A 19,252-nucleotide genomic window follows, 5' to 3' on the forward strand; every position below is an offset into this window, starting at 1 on the left:
TTCTTCTTTAGCCTATAAAACAAAAAAAGTAGCTTGTAAAATTAGGTAGTTGGAAATCTCACATGATATAGGTTATTTACTATGCTGTTTTGTTTACAAAGGTGTTTTTCTCCACCTAACAGCACAAAGTTACAGAAAAGCAGTCTGTTGTCACCGGGAAATTGACTGATAAGATTAGGAGATTATAGTCTTCTGCTGTTAGCTAGCTAACCCAAACTGATGTGTAAAATACATAAGGCTCACATTTTAATCAGGCATCCAACATTTTCCCTCTGGAAGAACCTCTTCCTCCTCTTGATTTATTGCAAAAATTCATAAAATACATTAAAGGAAAATCATATTACATGTAACACTATATTTATAATTTTAAAAAATCAGATAATTTTATTTAACAGTTAATGAGGATCTATACCCACTCATCAAAGAGTTATACAGTAACGCAGGATTGACACTGATAAGGTAATGAAAACAGAACTAAAACCAACTTAGATAAAATTTTTTTAATGTATTAGAAAAAAATTCCCAAATCATTTGTGCTGATAATTTTTGAAAAGTTGTTCCATTTGTAAACAGAAAAACTCATCGCCATTACTATTAAAATCATTCATAAAACTATGAGTGATATCCAATTTGATATTCAAATTATTTGAATATCAAGGACATTCTGCATGCTATTTCCAATGGCTGGAGTTAATTCAAGAAAAAGTTATGTGTCTGTGTATATGTGTATGTACACGTACATACCCATACACCATCCAGGGACATCTTTTACTGAAGAATTTATCTTTCACAATATTGTCTATTTTTGTTTGGATCAAAGCATTATTTCCCCAAACTCCTGACTGTGGCGAGCTGCCCTCTCATCACACCTGACACTTGAAGGCATCCATTTTCCAAGTTCTAATCCCTGAATTCCCAACTTCCTTCTCCATTCACTGACTGAGATGGTTGATTCAGTTAATATCTGAGCAAACTTTAAGAAATTACCACGTGGTACATACAATTCCTTCACTTCACAGAGAAGAGAATCCCTAGGAGTTTGGGGCCAGGTCCCACAGTAAGTGGGTAATAGGGCTGAACCTTGAACTTGACTTTTCTAATTTCTAGAATAGTACTCTGTTTCCACTTCAAGCCACTTTCATCATTTACCAGTTTTAACGTATTACTGACTGGGAAATTTTGCAAAAATTAATGCCAATGGCCAGTGATTTGTTATATAAGTGAATACTGAAACATCTCTGGTCAATAAATTGTTAATCTTCATGTTAGTTAAATATTCATAAAACTGACAAATCCAATTGTCAGGGAGTAATTTGACAAAAACTCAAAATGTTTAAAATGACCTAAAAGAGAATTCTTAAAAAGCTGGTTTTGTCTCTTTGATTTAGAGGCAACTGAACTTGAGAGGAGACTTTCAGATTAATTTCTACTGATACATTCTTTGGAAATCATCACTTTCCCTTAAGAGTGGTTTTTAAATGGCTGGGGTGGCTCCAGGGATTTCCAAAACCCTTGTGTGAAGTGAACTGTATGAGAAGTGAACTGTATGTATTTCTATCCACAGACTATACAACTTTAAAAATTAAGTGCAAATAGACTTGGAAAAGTAAGTTCAGTCAACACTGAGACTTTTAAAAGTTGACCTGAAAAGTGTATAAAAGAGTGAGGTTTTCCAACTCCCCAAAACACGAGATGTGTTTTCTACCCACGTGCTAAGTTTCAGCAGTAGGCTTAAAACTCGGGTCACTTTCACTTCAGCAAAAACACCTGCAGACTGAGCTCATTCCAGGTTTCTGTTCAGGAACAGAACTGAACTCAGGGCTTCTTGGTTTCTTGGTATTTCTTGGTACCAGTGCTCATTTTCCACTTCAGTACACAATTGGCAGACTTTCGTATTCTTTTCATGTTTGTTTCTCACACGCCACAACTGTGAGGTTGGTGGCATGTGCTTTGCTTGGTACTAACTCCTAACAGTCTGAACTCCAGCAGGAAGCACCAGTAGAGCCCCATCTGATGGGGGGGCTTTGTTTCTGTCCTAAAAGAAGTTGTATGGTGTCTTGGCTCAAAGTGACTAGGATCTCCAAGTGATCCATCAGCCCTCAAAGGCAACTTCTATAGTGGTAGTGCAAAGTTGCCATTTGGAAAGAGGAAACTAGGGGAGGGCATCTTGAATTCCACTTCTTAAAAATGTAGGGAAAAGAATAACAGCTGTTAGAGATACACATTAATGCCACGGAAGGAAGGCAAATCTAATGATAAATCCAGGGCAAAAGAGGATGGGGCAATCTGCAGAAAAGAAAGACGTTTTGACAGTTTTTATAATTTGCAAATTATTCCACAAAAATCTGTTCATGAATTTTTCTCCTTGAAGTGGCACAAAACTATAGTGAGTATGAGTGTCTAGTGAACATGACCTTTAAAAGCAATGCTGTGATTCAGTAAACTCGCTACCATCTAGCATTATCAGGAAGTGGGATATCTTGGGTAATCAAATATCACATGTGTCTCAGGTCGATGACTGATTTTTCAAATAAACCTAATTTTAACAACAAACTGAGGGCAGTTTACCTTTTCACTGAGGATCAGAACTATAACCCTTGAACCTCAGAATGCCCTGAGGGCATCTTTACGAACAAGAATTAACAGTATAATGTAGGGACCACAAAGAAGGCCATCATAGGGCATCCTCCTTACCAGAACACTGGATAACAAAATTTTCTCACTAAAGAAACCATTAGATAATAACCACCTAGTTTTTCAATGATTTTAATACTTTATTCTGTAGGGAGGCCACCACTGTTAGCCAGTGTTGCATACCTCTCACGAGTACTAATTCCACTCACCTAAAAACTACAGCAAAGTAATTAAGCCATTCTGAGTTAAGTCTACTGTTTCATGCTTGATGAAAATAATTTTGTTTACCACAATTATGTGGATGTCTGCATGCAATGCGTAATTAGCGCAGTAACAACAAACACGGGAATATTAGCTCTGTACCTCCGCCCCCATGTTTGCTGACTTACTGTGCATAATAACTGGTATTGAGACTGTAACGGGATCTGAGAATAGAGCTCTGAGCATCTGAAACATTTTCTAAGTGAGGCGTTTGTCTCTGACAGAAACTGTTGGACAGGACAGTATTCATTTATTCTGCTGGCAAAAGCTCAGACTTTGGAAAGAAGAAATATGACTAGAGATGGGCATTAAGCATGTTCTCCAATGGATGTGAATTACTTTCAGAAAATGAAATTAGTGGCATAAAGAAAGGAACTTTTATTTTATTCTCCAATTTACGATCAAATGACTTTTTTTAAACTGTGAGGAAAGCAGACTGGGACTCTGATGCTAACACATTCGGGTAGAAGCTCAGATATATATTTAGGTGCCAAGAATTCTGCTTTCGTTCTCCAAAGTTAACCACCATTCATGTGAGATACTACTATACAATATACTGTTATTATCTACTATATTTATTGTAGATTTACTTATAAATAAGTCTACTATAATCTATATAGAGATTTACTTATAAGATTATCTACTATATTTATATCTACTATCTTTATAATATATATATTTCTGCTATCAATAAGCATGTGCTGATTCTCACATCTGGCCAGACACTATCTTCATGCTGCAATGCAAGGATTGGAGGACAAGAACAGGAGAGAATGATTTGTGGGGAAGTGTACCCATTCTTTTAGAATAGAAGCAGCAGAGTACTGACACATTATTAACACACCCAACGCAGGACTTCACAGCACAATCGAGTAAACTATCACAAGTAATGAGGCTTATTGTAAACGGAACTAAAGTACATCAAAACCAATTATGCATCAAAGTAGAGTTTAAAAATATTCTTCCATTTTCCCATTAACTAAGTAATAAACGGAGATCTGTTCTTACCAGCATTCCTTTTAGTTCATTCACTGCACTTTCAGAGCCTTTTGCAGATTCCGGCTACAATTTTATAAAGAAGAAAAACAACTGAGTAATTCGGTTTTAAAATACCAAACAAAGATTTTTACATGGCAAAGTGTTGGTAACTTATATTGACTATGTGTTTTAATAATTAGGTCGATGTTTAACAGTTAGGAAAAAAATATTAGACATGCTAGTGCTCCCAAGGGCGCAGTTAAACAGAAAATTAGAGGCGCTAGTCAAAGCAAAAGGACTCAAGCCACTATTCATCTACAGGTTTTGTTACTTCTTGCTATCATCATATGTAGAAAAGATTTTATAAACATTAAATTTCAAAAGATTTAATTCCAAATGATTCAGAACATTTTACAACAAACTTTTCTCCACTCTCATTGCTGGACTTGAGCCAGCAAGTGAGGACCAGGAAGTAGCAGTGCAGAGCAGAAAGCAAGCGACAGGGCAGAAAACCTCTCTCAGCTCCAGCAGCTCCAGGCGAAGGCCAGCTCAGAGGCCTGGGAGGTCTCGTCTCAAGAGTTTCATAACAGGGATCAGCAAAGAACCCGGATTATAGCAGAACGTTAGCACCACTGGCTCTCAAAGCAGTGAAAGACCTCAGAGGGTGTGTAGTCCAAGCACTTCATCTTTTAAAAATATATATATATTTGTTTATTTATTTGGCTGTGCCAGGTCTTAGTTGTAGCATGTGGGTCCGACCAGGGTTCAAACCCAGGCCCTCTACGTTGGGAGTGTGGAGTCTTAGCCACGGACCACCAGCAAGTCCCCACTTCATCTTATTTATCAGGAAAAGTTTCACCTTGAGGAATTCTGTATTTGAGGCAGGTGTCTTGATGAGAAGTCCAGCTCTCATCTGGTGACACCCTGAACAAAATCATTTGAAATGAAGTTCTGGGTAACACTTGCCTGCCCCACCATACCTAACAGTTTCTGTGGATCCCTCAACTGATTTAACAGAAGGAAAATTTGGCATGAGGCCCTCAATGAAAAGACTGATAAAAAAAAAAAATCTCTGATTTTCCTTACACCACTTCCTTTCACAAAGGATAGAGGTAAAGAGAAACCCTGCAAGTCACAGTGAAAGGAATCCCTCAGGCCTCTCATTCCTAGAAAAGAGGCCAGGCTAATCTTGCATCAAGAAATGGGAGGTGATTCATTACAACCTATAATCCTTTCCTCTCAAAAGGTAATAAAAGAATAAGATCCTATTCCAATTTTTTTTAATTGTACAGTCAGAAAAAGTGAGAGAGAGAGGTTTGCTGCTCATGTACAAATTAGACTAAGGCATCCGATTTTTGGAGCCTCAGTTTTCTATGATGTATACATGCCATCGGTGCCAGTCAAAAGCTCTAAACACTAATTTTAACCACACCAGCGCCACCAACAGCATCAAGGAATTCAGTAATATGCAGTTAAATGAGTAGCCTCAAGGCAGGCCTGACTTGCAGGTAAGCTGTTTGGTGAGAGTTACGACTTTTGAACAAATGCCCTGGCTACAGGCATACTCAAAGGTGCTGCTATGCCACTCAAGTGCCCTTTGACTGCACAAGCTCTTTAAAGCTTGGACTGCATACTCTCACAACTGGTGACATATCAGGAAAGCACTGATGGTACTGGGGCAAGAAACGTAGACTGTGGCATGCAGTGACCATTTGTTTTAAAGGCTACTGACCGGGTCATTCAGCACTATATCTACATAGTTTAATGATTACCAGCAAAAAAACACCCAGTTGTCCACTGATCCTTGTTCAGGTGTTTTCCAGATTTTGAATTGACATTAAATAATGTGTAACTGTTGAAAGAGCCACGGCATGAAAGAAAAACGACACAGTGATATTTTGAAAATGAAAGTACATACAGAGCACTGATTGCTTACGATTTAACAAGTTTTCAACATTTTTCTTTCTAATTTTGTTTCTTTTATGACACTGTATTTTTCCTCTAGTGATAATTTGGTTTTGCTATTCTTTCCCAAATAGGTGTGACATGAAAGCCATAAAAATGTATTCTCTTTCTAAGGTTCTACTTAGACCCTGCATTTTAAAGTGTTTTCACATTTTATTTCATTTGACCCTGATGACAGCTGTGTGAGTCACAGATGGTATTCTACGGAGAAGAAGCCTGGGAAGCTGGGTGACTCACATGCAAGTGCCCAACTCCAACAACAGTGCTCGTCATTCGCTAGACATTGGCACTGGCTGCTTACACACTTAGCTTCTCATCAAGATGCACACTCCAGCTGCTTCCAGTGCGCTAGCACAGGACTGACTCATTCTCCATAGCTGGCTGAAGCTGCACTGGATGTAAATCCTCTCTCGGAATGAAATATCCATTCCCTCTGCCTGGCCCCCTTTCCGTGGACCGCCCACACTGTGGCTATTTCTGCCTTGCCCAGCGATCTTGTCTGCTGCTGACAAAGAGGCAACTTTAAAAGCCCTGCAGAATTTCTAATGAACAGTCATGACACTTGAGAACCCTGAGGCTGAAGAGGGGGCATCCTTGAGAGTGAGAAAGAACCATAAAGTTCAGTTTAAAAGAAGAGGAAGAGGAAGGAGAACTTGGCTAACACCTTATTTGCATGAGAAAAGAAAAAAACATTTTTCAAGAAAAATGTCAAAAGCTCTATGATTGGGTCTGTTTAAATAGGACAGACATACAGAGGATGGGAAAAGTTCTGAATTAGACGCTGGGTGCTTGCACAGTCCTGGAGCTCACTGTGGTCTAGTTTAGAAGATAATGAAGTCCTTGAAGTGACCTGGAGTGGGTTTGTGAAATTAACGAGGACAATCTTATAAACCTATTTTTCAAAAGCTGCCTGAGGTCTGTTCTGATATTATTATCCTCAACACACTGAAAAGCAGCCCCGGGAAGGCAAGAATCTTTGTCTCTTGTTCACTGCTTTATTCCCAGTGCCTAAGATAGTACCTGGCACATAGCAGATACTCAACAAATATTTGTTGTATTATACTGTCTCTTTCAAGTAGACGGCAGCACCCTGCAATCACAGGACTTTGGGGTTGGCCAAAAGTTGATCTGGGTTTCCCGTAAGAGCTTATAGGAAACCCAAACAAACTTTCTGGCCAACCCCATATTTCCTGGAGTGTCCAAGGTTTACCATGAGTCAAACAGAGTCCCCCCGAAACATGCTTTCATGGAAGCAAAGGTTTTTATGACACATTATCCTTAAGCTCAGATTTGACAGTCAATTCTGATGTAGCATTCATCAAATTTTACATTTGACAAAAGAAATATCAAGGGGGAAAAGCATCTAGTCATTACATACCTTTGCATTGGGCCTAGCTGTCTGATTAACCGGTCTGAGATGAACTCCCTTTTTAATTCTGTCCATCATCTCTTCAACTGCTTGCCGCTTCAGGTCTGTGACTTCTTCAGCTATTCAAAAAACATACACATAAATCATCTTATGTTACAAGCAAACAACTACTTCCTGCTTCTGGTGACTTGGAAAGATCACACTGTGTAATTAACCACAGTCATTTTTCAGACAGTCACAAAACACCAATAATTTACTAAGGTTAACAGCTCCCAGGTAGCAGTATTTTTTCAATAAAAAACCTTTTAATAAGAGGTTTGCTTTGAGAAGTAAGAGTTATAAACTTAAGCTCTAATTTTTAGCCTGGAAATCAATATTGGCTCATCTACATTAAACAAAGTAGATTTTGTTCCACTTGTCAACATAATAATAGACCCGGATCTCTCCAGGGCCTCAAAAATCCAATTTTGTACCTAACTCCAAATAACCATTCACCTTTGCCTCAGAGATGTTTTTGTAATTTGTAGTATACCCTATGTAAAAGAAATTAGCCCAAAGCAGGAATAATCATCGAAAAGCCCATTAGAAAATAAAAGATCAAAGAGATCTTTTTACCTGCTGGAAGAAATCCACAGTCAGAAGATGAGCAGCAAATAGATAAAATCTATTTTTAAATTGTCATCTTTTGTTTAGGAATCACATGGGAAGGAAACACTTAAGCAAACCTTTTTCAAGTCTTTTAAAACTGTCAATGTTGAAAGAAAACATACATCCAGAAATGACTGCAATTAAGTAATTAAATTTGATAAAAATAATTCAGGGTCTATAGTTTAATCTTTACATTTGCTGCAAAAACAATAAAGCTGTGGAAATATGTATCAAACAGATGAATACAACTGAGATGAATTAACACGTGTTGTTCCGAATAGTGAAATTTATCTCTTGCAGGACAGCTTGATCAAAAGCCCTGAATCATTTTGGAATGATCTATCACTATTTATGCAGCTCTAGATTTTGTGTTTATCTCCAGCTAAATCCTGCATCCTCTACGTTTAAGTTTAACTATCTCACAAAGACCCTCCAATTAGCAACTTTAATGGACTCCTCACTGTGGGGCAGTCATATGGTGGACACTCAGCAAGTATCTACCTGTTGACGGACTTGCTAAAAGTTTAGGCTTCAAATGACTATCCATAGTTTTACTGTTTGAGCAGAAACAATTAAACCTCAAAAGGATGGCTTCCAAATGTAGGCAATCACAATTATTTATATATCCCTCAGCTAATTCACAGTGGTGTCAGGCTTTGCGCTAAGGAGGCCTAAATCATGACTTCTTTTACTGCTACATGGCAGACTTCGCTCTTAACTCAGAGGAGCTATTCCTCTTACCCATGCTCAGGGAAGAGGGGGGTGGGAGCGACACAGAGAATGCAGAAGGATCCATCATCCTGTACTCTGCACCACCACCGTGATTGGATCACTGCTACATCCACCACATAACCTAGGTTTTCTCACACAGTCCTGATTTCCAATAGTGTTTGTACATCCTCGTAAGCCACTGAAAAGCTGGGAATTCAAATTTCTCAGTATCTGAACAGCATTTTACAGTTCTAGAAGTCAAAAAAGTATCTTTTGCCAGACCACATGGGAGACATGGCACCAAAGTGAGAATGCATCCACCAACAGATGGATGACAAAACCGTAGATGAATCAACTATGTGCCCTTAAGCAGTGTATTCTAGGGCCACCTCTGCTGATGGCTGATGATCATCAACAGGGGGACAGACAAGAAAAATGCCATGAACAGAAATTCATTCATCCACCAACTCCCTCACTCAATATCTAAATACCTACTGCACATCACACAGTGCTTTTGCTGACCCTTTCCAGAATGAGAGCAAGTAAGACCCAGATCTGTCATTCAAGCACCTGGTGTGGGTATGGAATTTATTCCTGGGAATTAAAAAAAAAAAAAACCTTCAAGAAACATTTGATTTTCAGAAAGGCTGCCATTTTGAGTAAGACTTGGGAAGAGCCGCATGGCAACGGGAACACCGCCTACAAACAGATTAGCACTCTGTAAGGAATGATTGAAACCCAATTAAATGCACCATACAAAAACTAATTAAGGCAGACAGATGGAGAATTATGGTCAACACCATTCAGATCTGCTGCAGCATCTAACATAGCAGGAATTTAAAGTAGTTTCTTATTTTTGCTTGCCAGAATCATAGTGATAATTCAGAGAAGTGCCACTATCTGCATTGTGTACAGATGATAAACCAGGCTTTAATGTCTCAGTCTTTTTCAAATGTAAAGGCTTAATTGGTCTTAAGGAAAAGAAATCATTCTGATAAGATTCCCTACTCAGGCACAATACAAGGTCTGGTTAGCTACACAAGCTCTCTCTCTCACCAACCCTGTTTTTGAACTAGCAAAAAGCAATCTACACGAACTTCTGAACTATTAAGCAGTTCTAATAAATCTGTAAGAATCACCTACAGAGAGCTCATGGTATGTTTTGTAATTCTTTTCTGCAATCACGCAGTTGGTAATTGTCTCACAAAAGCATGTAATCAGGGGGACAATAGAAATATGCAGGATACTGGAGATTAAAGAAAAGGGACAAACGAAGACAAGGGGTGTAATGTTATTGAACTGCCACAGGAAAATAAAATCAAATGTTCTTTGAGTTAGTGCTTCAAGGTCAGTCTTGGATCAGAAAGCTACATGTAATTAATTGAGGCTTAAATTTTAAGACCCACTTGAAAAATAAGTTAGTTCTTCAAAAAAAAAAGACTCACAGACAAAACCACTACATTATTGCTCAGTAAAACCTTTTGTTACTACCTAGAGGAAACTAAAACGAATTTCTAAATTTTACCAGTTTACTTTTCTCTTTTGATAACATTTCTTTAAAGGCATTTAAAAAACCTTATGTCATCATGAGGGACAAAATTTCTAAAGAACATGTCATGGTTGAATAAGTTTGGATTTGACCTCAGATCATAAAGTTAAGAAAATTTCCTTAACGACAATGATCCCAAGAGTCTGCCAAATGAAGAATTCTGCCCTTCATGGTGGTTGGTACCATGTCTGTATTTTTCTACTTAACATTTTGAGTATTTTCTATGTTCTCGGCACTACTCTAAATACTTTACCTGTGGTGAGACCTGTAATTCTCAGAACAATCACATGAAATAGAAACTATTATTCCCATTCTACAGATCGGCAAACTGAGGTAAGACAATATCAACAAATTAAGTGACCTAAATATCAAATACAATAAAGAGCAAGCATACCTCTCAAATCTCAGAACCTGTTCAATAAATGCACTCTTATCAAAATTAGAGTTATTAGCTGCAAAGTATGTAATGTTTTCTTGTATTGAAATCTTACGACTACTTCTAAAATATTTCACAGGCCTTTCCTACAATCAAGCTTTTTAAAAGTCATAACCTAGCAAGAAATGCTTCTCCATTCCAAAACTGAAAAGCAAACCAACTGTATAGTAAAAGCCATAATATGATGCTAATGCAGGAAAACACTGTGACAGCAGGGCTGGTTCTTACGTTATAAATGCAAACTCCAAAGTGTCTCAGCTGACCCCAGTGTGTGATGCTCTACATCCATTCATCATGCATTTAATCACTGTCCATTCAATGACAATTTTTAGTGCAAAAGATTAAGACACTACAGACAACTACCTGCCAGACAAAGTATGGATATGGTACCTATCATTAAGGCAGTATGATTTTAGGATGGCTCCAGTCTAAAAGTCTCCTGGGCAATGCCTTAGATGTCTAAATTCCCTAAATAACAAGTCAATAGCTCAAGGATGAGGGAGAAAATGCTTCCATATTTCACGAATTATAAATGAAATATCATTTGATTAAGGAAAACGGCATGGTTTCTAATACTTGGAGTTAGTAAGTTCCAGAACACTTTTATTTTAAATTTAAGGGTGCTGCTGAGGTTCATCAGTTCAGTTCAGTCACTCAGTCATGTCCGACTCTTGGTGACCCCATGGACTGCAGCACACCAGGCTTCCCTGTCCATCACCAACTCCTGGAGCTTGCTCAAACTCTTGTCCATCAAGTCGGGGATGCCATCCAACCATCTCCTTCTCTGTTGTCCCCTTCTCCTCCTGCCTTCAATCTTTCCCAGCATCAGGGTGTTTTCTAATGAGTCAGTTGTTCACATCAGGTGGCCAAAGTATTAAAGCTTCAGCTTCAGCATCAGTCCTTCCAATGAACACCCAGGACTGATCTCCTTTAGGATGGACTGGTTTGATCTGCTAATTTGATAAGCTAATATTCAATTTATTGAGAAGGGGAATTTATTTTATTCTGACTACTTTCCTGACCCTGTAAGACTTAACCAGTTTTCCCAAAACATGACTGAAACAAACAAAATTTTAATCTTAATTACAAGTGTCAGGGAAGATTTACAGCCAGTAATCAGTAATCCAACAGCATGGCTGCCCTGAAGATCACAGAAGTCAGGACTTCTAAATCCTGCAATGCCCTGGCAAAGCAGAATTTACCTTTTAGCGGCATTACAATGGGCTGCAGGAGGCAAGCCAAAAAGTCAATCCACACTGATACAATCAAACAGCTTTTGTCTGTAATGGTGCTGCAAGGTGCTTGCTAAGAAGAAAAGACTAAGTCTAAACTTTGATTCAATCAATATGCATGAAAGCTGTGGATGGCTGCAGAGAGGAGTGAACCTTCAAACAGTCTGCAATCTGCTCAGGGGGACAGATGCAGAAATAAGTCGAACACCAGAGCAGAGTCTTGGGGTAGGACATTAAATCCTTATGGGAACAAAATTTGAAGCCAACTGCCATAGCAACACACAGTAATGGGGCCATTCATTCTGGATTAATACTAATAAATAAGAGAAGAGGAGGAAGAGCCAGGGAACACACCAGGCAATATGCCTGGAATCTGATGGGAGATTAGGACAGCACCTTGGTAGAGGGAGGGCAGGAGGACAATTCTGGGATGAGGAAAGACAGGAACGAACGCACAGGGAACTTACAGGCAAGGGCCAGCCATGTGGTGAGGTACATGTAATAAGAAATGAAAGTGAAAGAGTTAGTCACTCAGTCACGTCCAACTCTTTGCAACCCCATGGACTGTAGCCCGCCAGAATCCTCTGTCCATGGGATTCTCCAGGCAAGAATACTGGAGTGGGTAGCCACTCCCCTCTCCAGGGGATCTTCCCGACCCAGGGATCAAAACTGGGTCTCCTGCACTGCACATGGATTCTTTACCACCTGAGCCACCAGGAAAGCCCTATGAGAAATGAGGCTACACAGTAAAGGCAGAAAACCACCTCTAAGCAGACCACAGGGCTTTGGATTCTATTCTGCCTCAGAGGGCAGCACAGAAATGTGGTAAGATGAAGGACAACTTTGTTAGACTCAGGATCTGAGAACACTGCACTGCAGAGGTATGAAAATGGCTGGAGTGGGGCTAGGAGACCCAGAAGCAGGAAAAGGGAGCCAAGAAGTGTCCACTCATCTGGGCCTGAACCAGGCAAACCCACCATGCTGTATAAGTAACGGGGGTTGAGCAAACACTGCAGAGTTTAATTTGGGTTCTACAGTTCTCAGGCATAACGGGCCAAGATTTGGCCCTAGCATTTCAAGCTTTTGTTTTCAACGTGGCCACACATCAAACCACCCACGGCTCTGAGCACTGACTCGCCACCTGCCCACCTGGTGCCTTGGCTCAGCAGGAAAGCTCTTCTCTCTCCATTCCCATCTTTCCCTATCTTCAACATCTCTCTCCCCAAAGAATCAGAGTCCTGTGACTGTTACTTCCCTGAACAGCTCCTGAATTTATCCATTTCTTTCTCTCTCTGCTACCACCCTCATCTCAGCCCAGGCAATGTTTGTCTGAATAAATACAACAGTCTCCCCTCATCCACTGTCATTCCTGTACAGTCTTTTCTCTGTTGGCTCACTGTAGCCAGTGTGAATTTTTTTTTTTTTTACAAAAGATGCATCTCATGTTACACTCCTACTTAAACTTCTACTGTCCTTAGAATAAGTACCAAATCTTGATCACCACCTGTAAAATCTGGCTCCTGCCTACCTAGCAGACTTCTCCTGCACCCATGTTCTAATAATATCAACTTTTTTTTTTCAGTTTCCTAATATGCCAAGCTCCTTGCCCACTCTGGACCTTTGAATTGTTGCCCCTCTGTGTGATCTATTATACTTTACCTTAAATACCTTGACCTTCTAAATCCACAACTACTCAGCTGAAACATCACTTGCTGACACCTAGCAGTCTACCTCTGCTGCTGCTGCTGCTGCTAAGTCATTTCAGTCGTGTCCGACTCTGTGCGACCCCATAGATGGCAGCCCACCAGGCTCCCCCATCCCTGGGATTCTCTAGGCAAGAACACGGGAGTGGGTTGCCATTTCCTTCTCTACAACCTCTTAAATCAGTACCGACAGTCACTCCTCCACAGTACTGATTCAAAAATGTATTTCAACAATTATATACTGAATTGGTAATTATTGGTCTACTTCCTGCTTCCCCACCCAAATGTGACTCTACATCTTGTATCTCCAGTACACAGCCCTGAAGGTTACATAGCAAATACTTGACAAAGTCTCAGTTCACTTGCTATCAACTGTAAAAAGCCTTTTCCCAAATCCCTCATCTGGAACTGCACCCAGAAGTACCTCATCCCTTAGTGAAAACACGTTTCCAGCATCCCTCACGTCACAGTGACACGCGTTCATCTGCTCCAGATGGCAAGCTACATGAAGGCAATGGCTGTTCTTTGGCTTATTCTTACAGCTGTTAAATTCACATTTCTCCCCAACAATCTGTTCACAGTCAAAGAGCTCAACAAGTACATCTATTGCTGAAAAACTGTACATCATCAACTGTACGTTCACTTAAAAAGTGAACCCAGGGGGGGTGGGTTAGAATTACTTGTTTCTGGTTGAGCCGCCTTTTCTTTCTTAGCACCGCCACTGCTGGAGTGGGATCGCTTCCGGATCATGGACATGAGTGATCTTTGGGAGAAAGAAAAAAGATTGACAGGAGATTAGTAGATGCCTTAAGAGCCAAGAAATAGAAGGTACAGGTTCCAAATAATCAGTAAAAATCCAACTCTTCTCTAAGTATGTGAATATAGAACTAGAGTTTAAGTAGCCTACTACTTAACAGTGGTTTAGTAATATAAGTAGCCTACTTACACTTTTAATAAATTGTTAAATTTTTAATCACTGTAAGAAAGAGAAAGATGTCCCATCCCTTTCCTGTGTAAAACCAAACTAATTACTGGAAGAAGGAGGCTGCTAACATTATTATTAACATGATGCAGAGACATCAACAAAGTAAAATAGATACAGAAAACCTTTCAATAGCCATATTTAAAATTTAGAAACAGGTAACAGACTAGATAAGTATTTAAAGTAGTTCAGGGATATATACGTAGGCAAAAAAAAAAAAAAACTTTTAAGGAAATGAAAGGACTCAAGGGGAGGAAGAAAATAATGTAAAATTTACTTTTTTCCATTCTGTCAACTAAAAGGCAGGAGAATACAGGGTCTACTTGTTAACATTCCAAAGCAGGGTAGGGTGCATGAAGGCAGGGGCTGTCACTAGTTGGGGACCTCTCACTAGTCCGAGATCTTTTTAATCTCTCACAACACCATAACCACCCCACCTCTGGTACTGAGAGGAAGTTTTGGGAATGTGTATTACTGTACAAACAGATTACAGAGCAGGAAGTTATTTGTACTGCTCAGAACGGTCGTACATATTTACATAAATGAATGAGAATAGATGTCCTTCCTGTAAGCCACCCAACTGGATGAGGGAAAGTGTGAGCTTTAAATGTTCTGTACATTTGAAGTACAAGTTGCAGACTGATGCGGTGTCCACGGGAAAGTCATCTGTACTATTATAAAGAACTATCCGACAAGCTGGTGCCACGACTAAAGAGAAAGTAGACAGCGTGGGTTTCACAAGACAGGTAAGAAGACCAGAACAATACATCTGGGACCAGTCAGTCAAATCTCTAGCGAAAATTGCCCCAGGTTTAGAAATACGCATCTTGAAATTGTTCTAGTGTTCTTCACGCCCACTTTGATGGTTAATTTTGTGAGTCAACTGGACTGGGTCATAGGGTAGTCAGAGGGGTGTGTGTGTGGGTGGGGGGGACTGGGTCATAGGGTACTCAGAGGTGTGTATGTGTGTGTGTGTGTGTGTGGACTGGGTCATAGGGTACTAAGAGATGTGTGTGTGTGTGTGTGTGTGTGTGTGTGTGTGTGAGAACCGGGTCATAGGGTACTCAGAGATGTGTGTGTGTGTGTGTGTGCGAGCGCACACACGTGCTCCTGCTCCATCATGTCCGATTTTTCATGATCCCATGGACTGTAGCCCACCAGGCTCCTCTGTCCATGGGGTTGTCTAGGCAAGAATACTGGAGTGGGTAGCCATTCCCTTCTCCAGGGGATCTTCCCTACCCAGGGATTGAAGATGGGTCTCCTACATTGCAGGCAGATTCTTTACAACTGAGCCACCAGGGAAGCCCACTCAGATATATGGTCAAACAGTATTCTGGGTGTTTCTGTGAGGGTTCTGGTAACATCTAAACTGGTAGCCTGGGCACTTCCCTGGTGGTCCACTGGTTAAGAGCTCACCTTCCAATGCAAGTATATGGGATCCCACATGCCTCTTGGCCAAAAAACCAGAACATAAAAGCAGAAGCAATATTACAACAAATTCAATAAAGACTAAAACACAGTTCATATATGTTAAAATCTTTAAAAAAATAAATTGGTAGCCTGAGTAAAGTGGAATGCCCTCCCTAATGTGGGATGGGCCCCAGTCAGGTGGTCAAAGGCTTGAATACAACAAAAGGGTGAGCCTCCCCCAAATAAAGGGGATTCCCAGGTGGTGCTAGTGGTAAAGAACTCACCTGCCAATGCAGGACACGAAAGGGATGTGGGTTCAATCCCTGGGTCAGGAATATCCCCTGAAAGAGGGCATTTTGAAAACCACTCCAGTATTCATGCCTGGAGAATCCCATGGACAGAGGAGCCTGGCGGGCTATGGTCCACAGGGTCATAAAGAGACAGACACGATTGAAGCTACTTAGCATGCACCCCTAAGTAGGATAAAATTTCTCCTGCATTGAAACTAGGACATCTGCTCTCTCTTGCCTTCTAAGTCACGAAAACTGAAACACTTCCTCTTCCCACGTCTCCAGCCTGCTGATCTTCAGACTAAAACCACACTGCAGGCTTTCCTCGGTCTCCAGCTTGCTGATTTATCCTGCAGATCCTGGAACTGGTCAGCCTCCATAATCACATGAACCAATTACTTAGGCTACCTTCTCTTTTTATGTATACGATGTATATGTATACATGTATACCACCCCCCCCACTGCTTCTGTTTCCCTGGAGAACCCTATAACCCTGTACACTAATATACCCTACTCTTTCCGCATGAGCCTGTCCTTTCATTTGGCCGCTACAAAATGACCAAGGTTGCTTTCTTCCTCTCTTATCTGTCTCCCATCCATCCTCCTGGTCAAATGAGCAGAAAGTGGGACGGCAGGAGGAGGGGCCCAATAAAGCCCCTGAAAGGAGCCACAGCACTTCTATCCAGGACCTACATCACCTTAAAACACACAGCTCAGGAACAACGTTGGAAAACCTTGTGAAACTCAATACATATGCAAATATATTTCTCTGACAAGAAAGTACTCCTTATCAAAAAATAAAAATCTCTTTCTACTGAGAAATTATGTCTTTGTCTTATACTATTTAAATTCATCTTAAAAGAAAAATCATTCATGTTATTCAACAAAAATTGTCTGTAATGGTCCTTACAAGAGTTCATGTTTTAGACACACATACTCGGCATTCTAGTTTCATTTCTCAGTATAACTGTAGGGTGCTCTTTGAGAAAATACTATTTAGGTTACAGTTTACTTTTAATTTGAAGGGCTCTCAAGATTTCAGAGACTAAAACTTAAAGGCCAACAGTAGGATTATAATTGGTTTTTAATAGTTCCCTCTTCTCACAGACACAAGTGACCTTTCTTATCAAGCTCAAAATTCTACACCTTAGCGAGAGATCAAAGTGATGAATTTCCTATTTTAAATGTCAATTTCAGAATATCTCCTACAGCTTTAGTGACCCAGGAGAGAAAGAATTTAAAATACCTGAAATTCTTTCAATTGACTCTTGGATCGATCACGTGTAAAAATTATTTTGCCTTAACTACTTCAATGGCTTAAAGTGGATTATGTCATACCCTACTCAGTAAGGAAAACTAATGAGAATCTTTTTAAAAGGCAGAGTTCCATTTTCATGGTCATGTGGGAGGACCATGCTACTCATTCTATTGAGATGGATCCACAAAGGTGCAGAGTACGAATAAATGGACTCTCTGTGTGAATGGATTAAACAAATCACATGAGTTAATGAAAGGTAAAACTCTAGCAAAACTTGAAATGTCATTTGATCAAGAATAAATTACACACAAGTGGTTAACAGCATAAAATGAGGAGGTAAACTGTCACACAGCAGGTAGGTTGCCTTACGTACATGGACGGTAGACTAAAGAACCACAAAAAAGGCAGAATTTGACTCGAGATGTCCTGGGGTGTATTGTGCTTAGCTCAGGCTACTTGACAACATCAAGTCACCTTTGGCTCAGAAAAAGCAAATTTTTGTCCGCATATGTGATTTCCTGTTGCAAGAATTTAAACATAATTTCTTCTTATGGAATGTAACTCACTCAGCATTATTAAAGGTTTAAATATGAGGTTAAGGAGTTAAAAATAATTATACTTTTAGTTTAATTACTAGTTTACAACAATAAGAGCTGTAAGGTTTTTATTAGTTCAGTATTTTTATTTTTTTAAATAACCAAACAAACTGTAGCTTTTCAAATTAGTGAGAAAAAAACATGAAAATATTCTGGAGAAGCTCAAAATTCCTTGATCTTCTGGTTAAAAGGGTAAAAGAAAATCCTAATGATGTGGACTGAAAGTTTAAAACTGAAGTATCAAAAAAAGTTTTTTTATGTCTAGTTCCTCAGCTTGGAACATCCACATGAAACCGGAATATCTGTAAGAAGAACACTGTAGGCCACAACACGTCTTTGACAGGTATTTAAGACCCTAAATATATTACAAGAGATGGGCTTCCCTGGTGGCTCAGTGGTAAAAAAAAAAAATCCACCTGCAATAATGCAGGAAATGCTGGTTTGATCCCTAGGTTGGGAAGATCCCTTGGAGAAGGAAATGGCAACCTGCTCTAGTATTCTTGCCTGGGAAATCCCATGAACAGAGGAGCCTAGAGGGCTACAGTCCATAGGGTTGCAAAGAGTTGGACACGACTTAGCCGCTAAATAACAATGTATTATAAGAAGGGAATGATACACTGGCCTTCATAAAATTCTCTGAAACACTTGCTAATATCTTTCAAACATTTTACGCATGTGGGACTGCAAGGAAATCCAACCAGTCCATTCTAAAGGAGATCAATCCTGGCTGTTCATTGGAAGGACTGATGCTAAAGCTGAAACTCCAATACTTTGACCACCTCATGCGACGAGTTGACTCACTGGAAAAGACTCTGATGCTGGGAAAGGTTGGGGGTGGGAGGAGAAGGGGACAACGGAGAATGAGATGGCTGGATGGCATCACCGACTCGATGGACATGAGTTTGAGTGAACTCCGGGAGTTGGTGATGGACAGGGAGGCCTGGCGTGCTGTGGTTCATGGGGTCGCAAAGAGTCGGACATGACTGAGCGACTGAACTGAACTGAACTGAATGATGCATTCTAAGCCAGTAATTTTTTAAAAAGAATACCAATAACATAAACTTCAGTTTCTCTGACAAGGACTAACATTTGATGTAGAGCCGTCTTCCTGGATGTGCTTACCGGATAGGATTGGGGGGAGGAGGGGGAGGAGGTGGTGGTGGAGGAGGTGGTGGTGGAGGTACTGAATTCTCAGACTGGTTCACCCGTTTCTGAAGTTCATCAACTGCA

The 19,252-nt window shown here is 40.0% G+C and overlaps 1 protein-coding gene across 2 annotated transcripts in view; it reads right to left on the reverse strand.

Annotated features, from left to right (window-relative positions):
* SHTN1 (shootin 1) overlaps positions 1–19,252 on the reverse strand; it is a 111,251-nt gene that overhangs the window by 24,689 nt on the left and 67,310 nt on the right. For both annotated transcript variants that reach the window (XM_055424570.2, XM_088842362.1), the window contains 4 exons: positions 19,145–19,247; positions 14,167–14,249; positions 7,217–7,326; positions 3,904–3,957 (listed from right to left, as the gene is read on the reverse strand). In XM_055424570.2, the coding sequence (XP_055280545.2) occupies positions 3,904–3,957; positions 7,217–7,326; positions 14,167–14,249; positions 19,145–19,247 (350 nt within the window). The remainder of the gene's footprint in view (positions 1–3,903; positions 3,958–7,216; positions 7,327–14,166; positions 14,250–19,144; positions 19,248–19,252) is intronic.

The sequence above is a fragment of the Moschus berezovskii genome, chromosome 12 (genome assembly GCF_049115385.1).
Source record: "Moschus berezovskii isolate FMDL1 chromosome 12, NW_MosBer_1.0, whole genome shotgun sequence".
Classification (NCBI taxonomy): Eukaryota; Metazoa; Chordata; class Mammalia; order Artiodactyla; family Moschidae; genus Moschus; species Moschus berezovskii.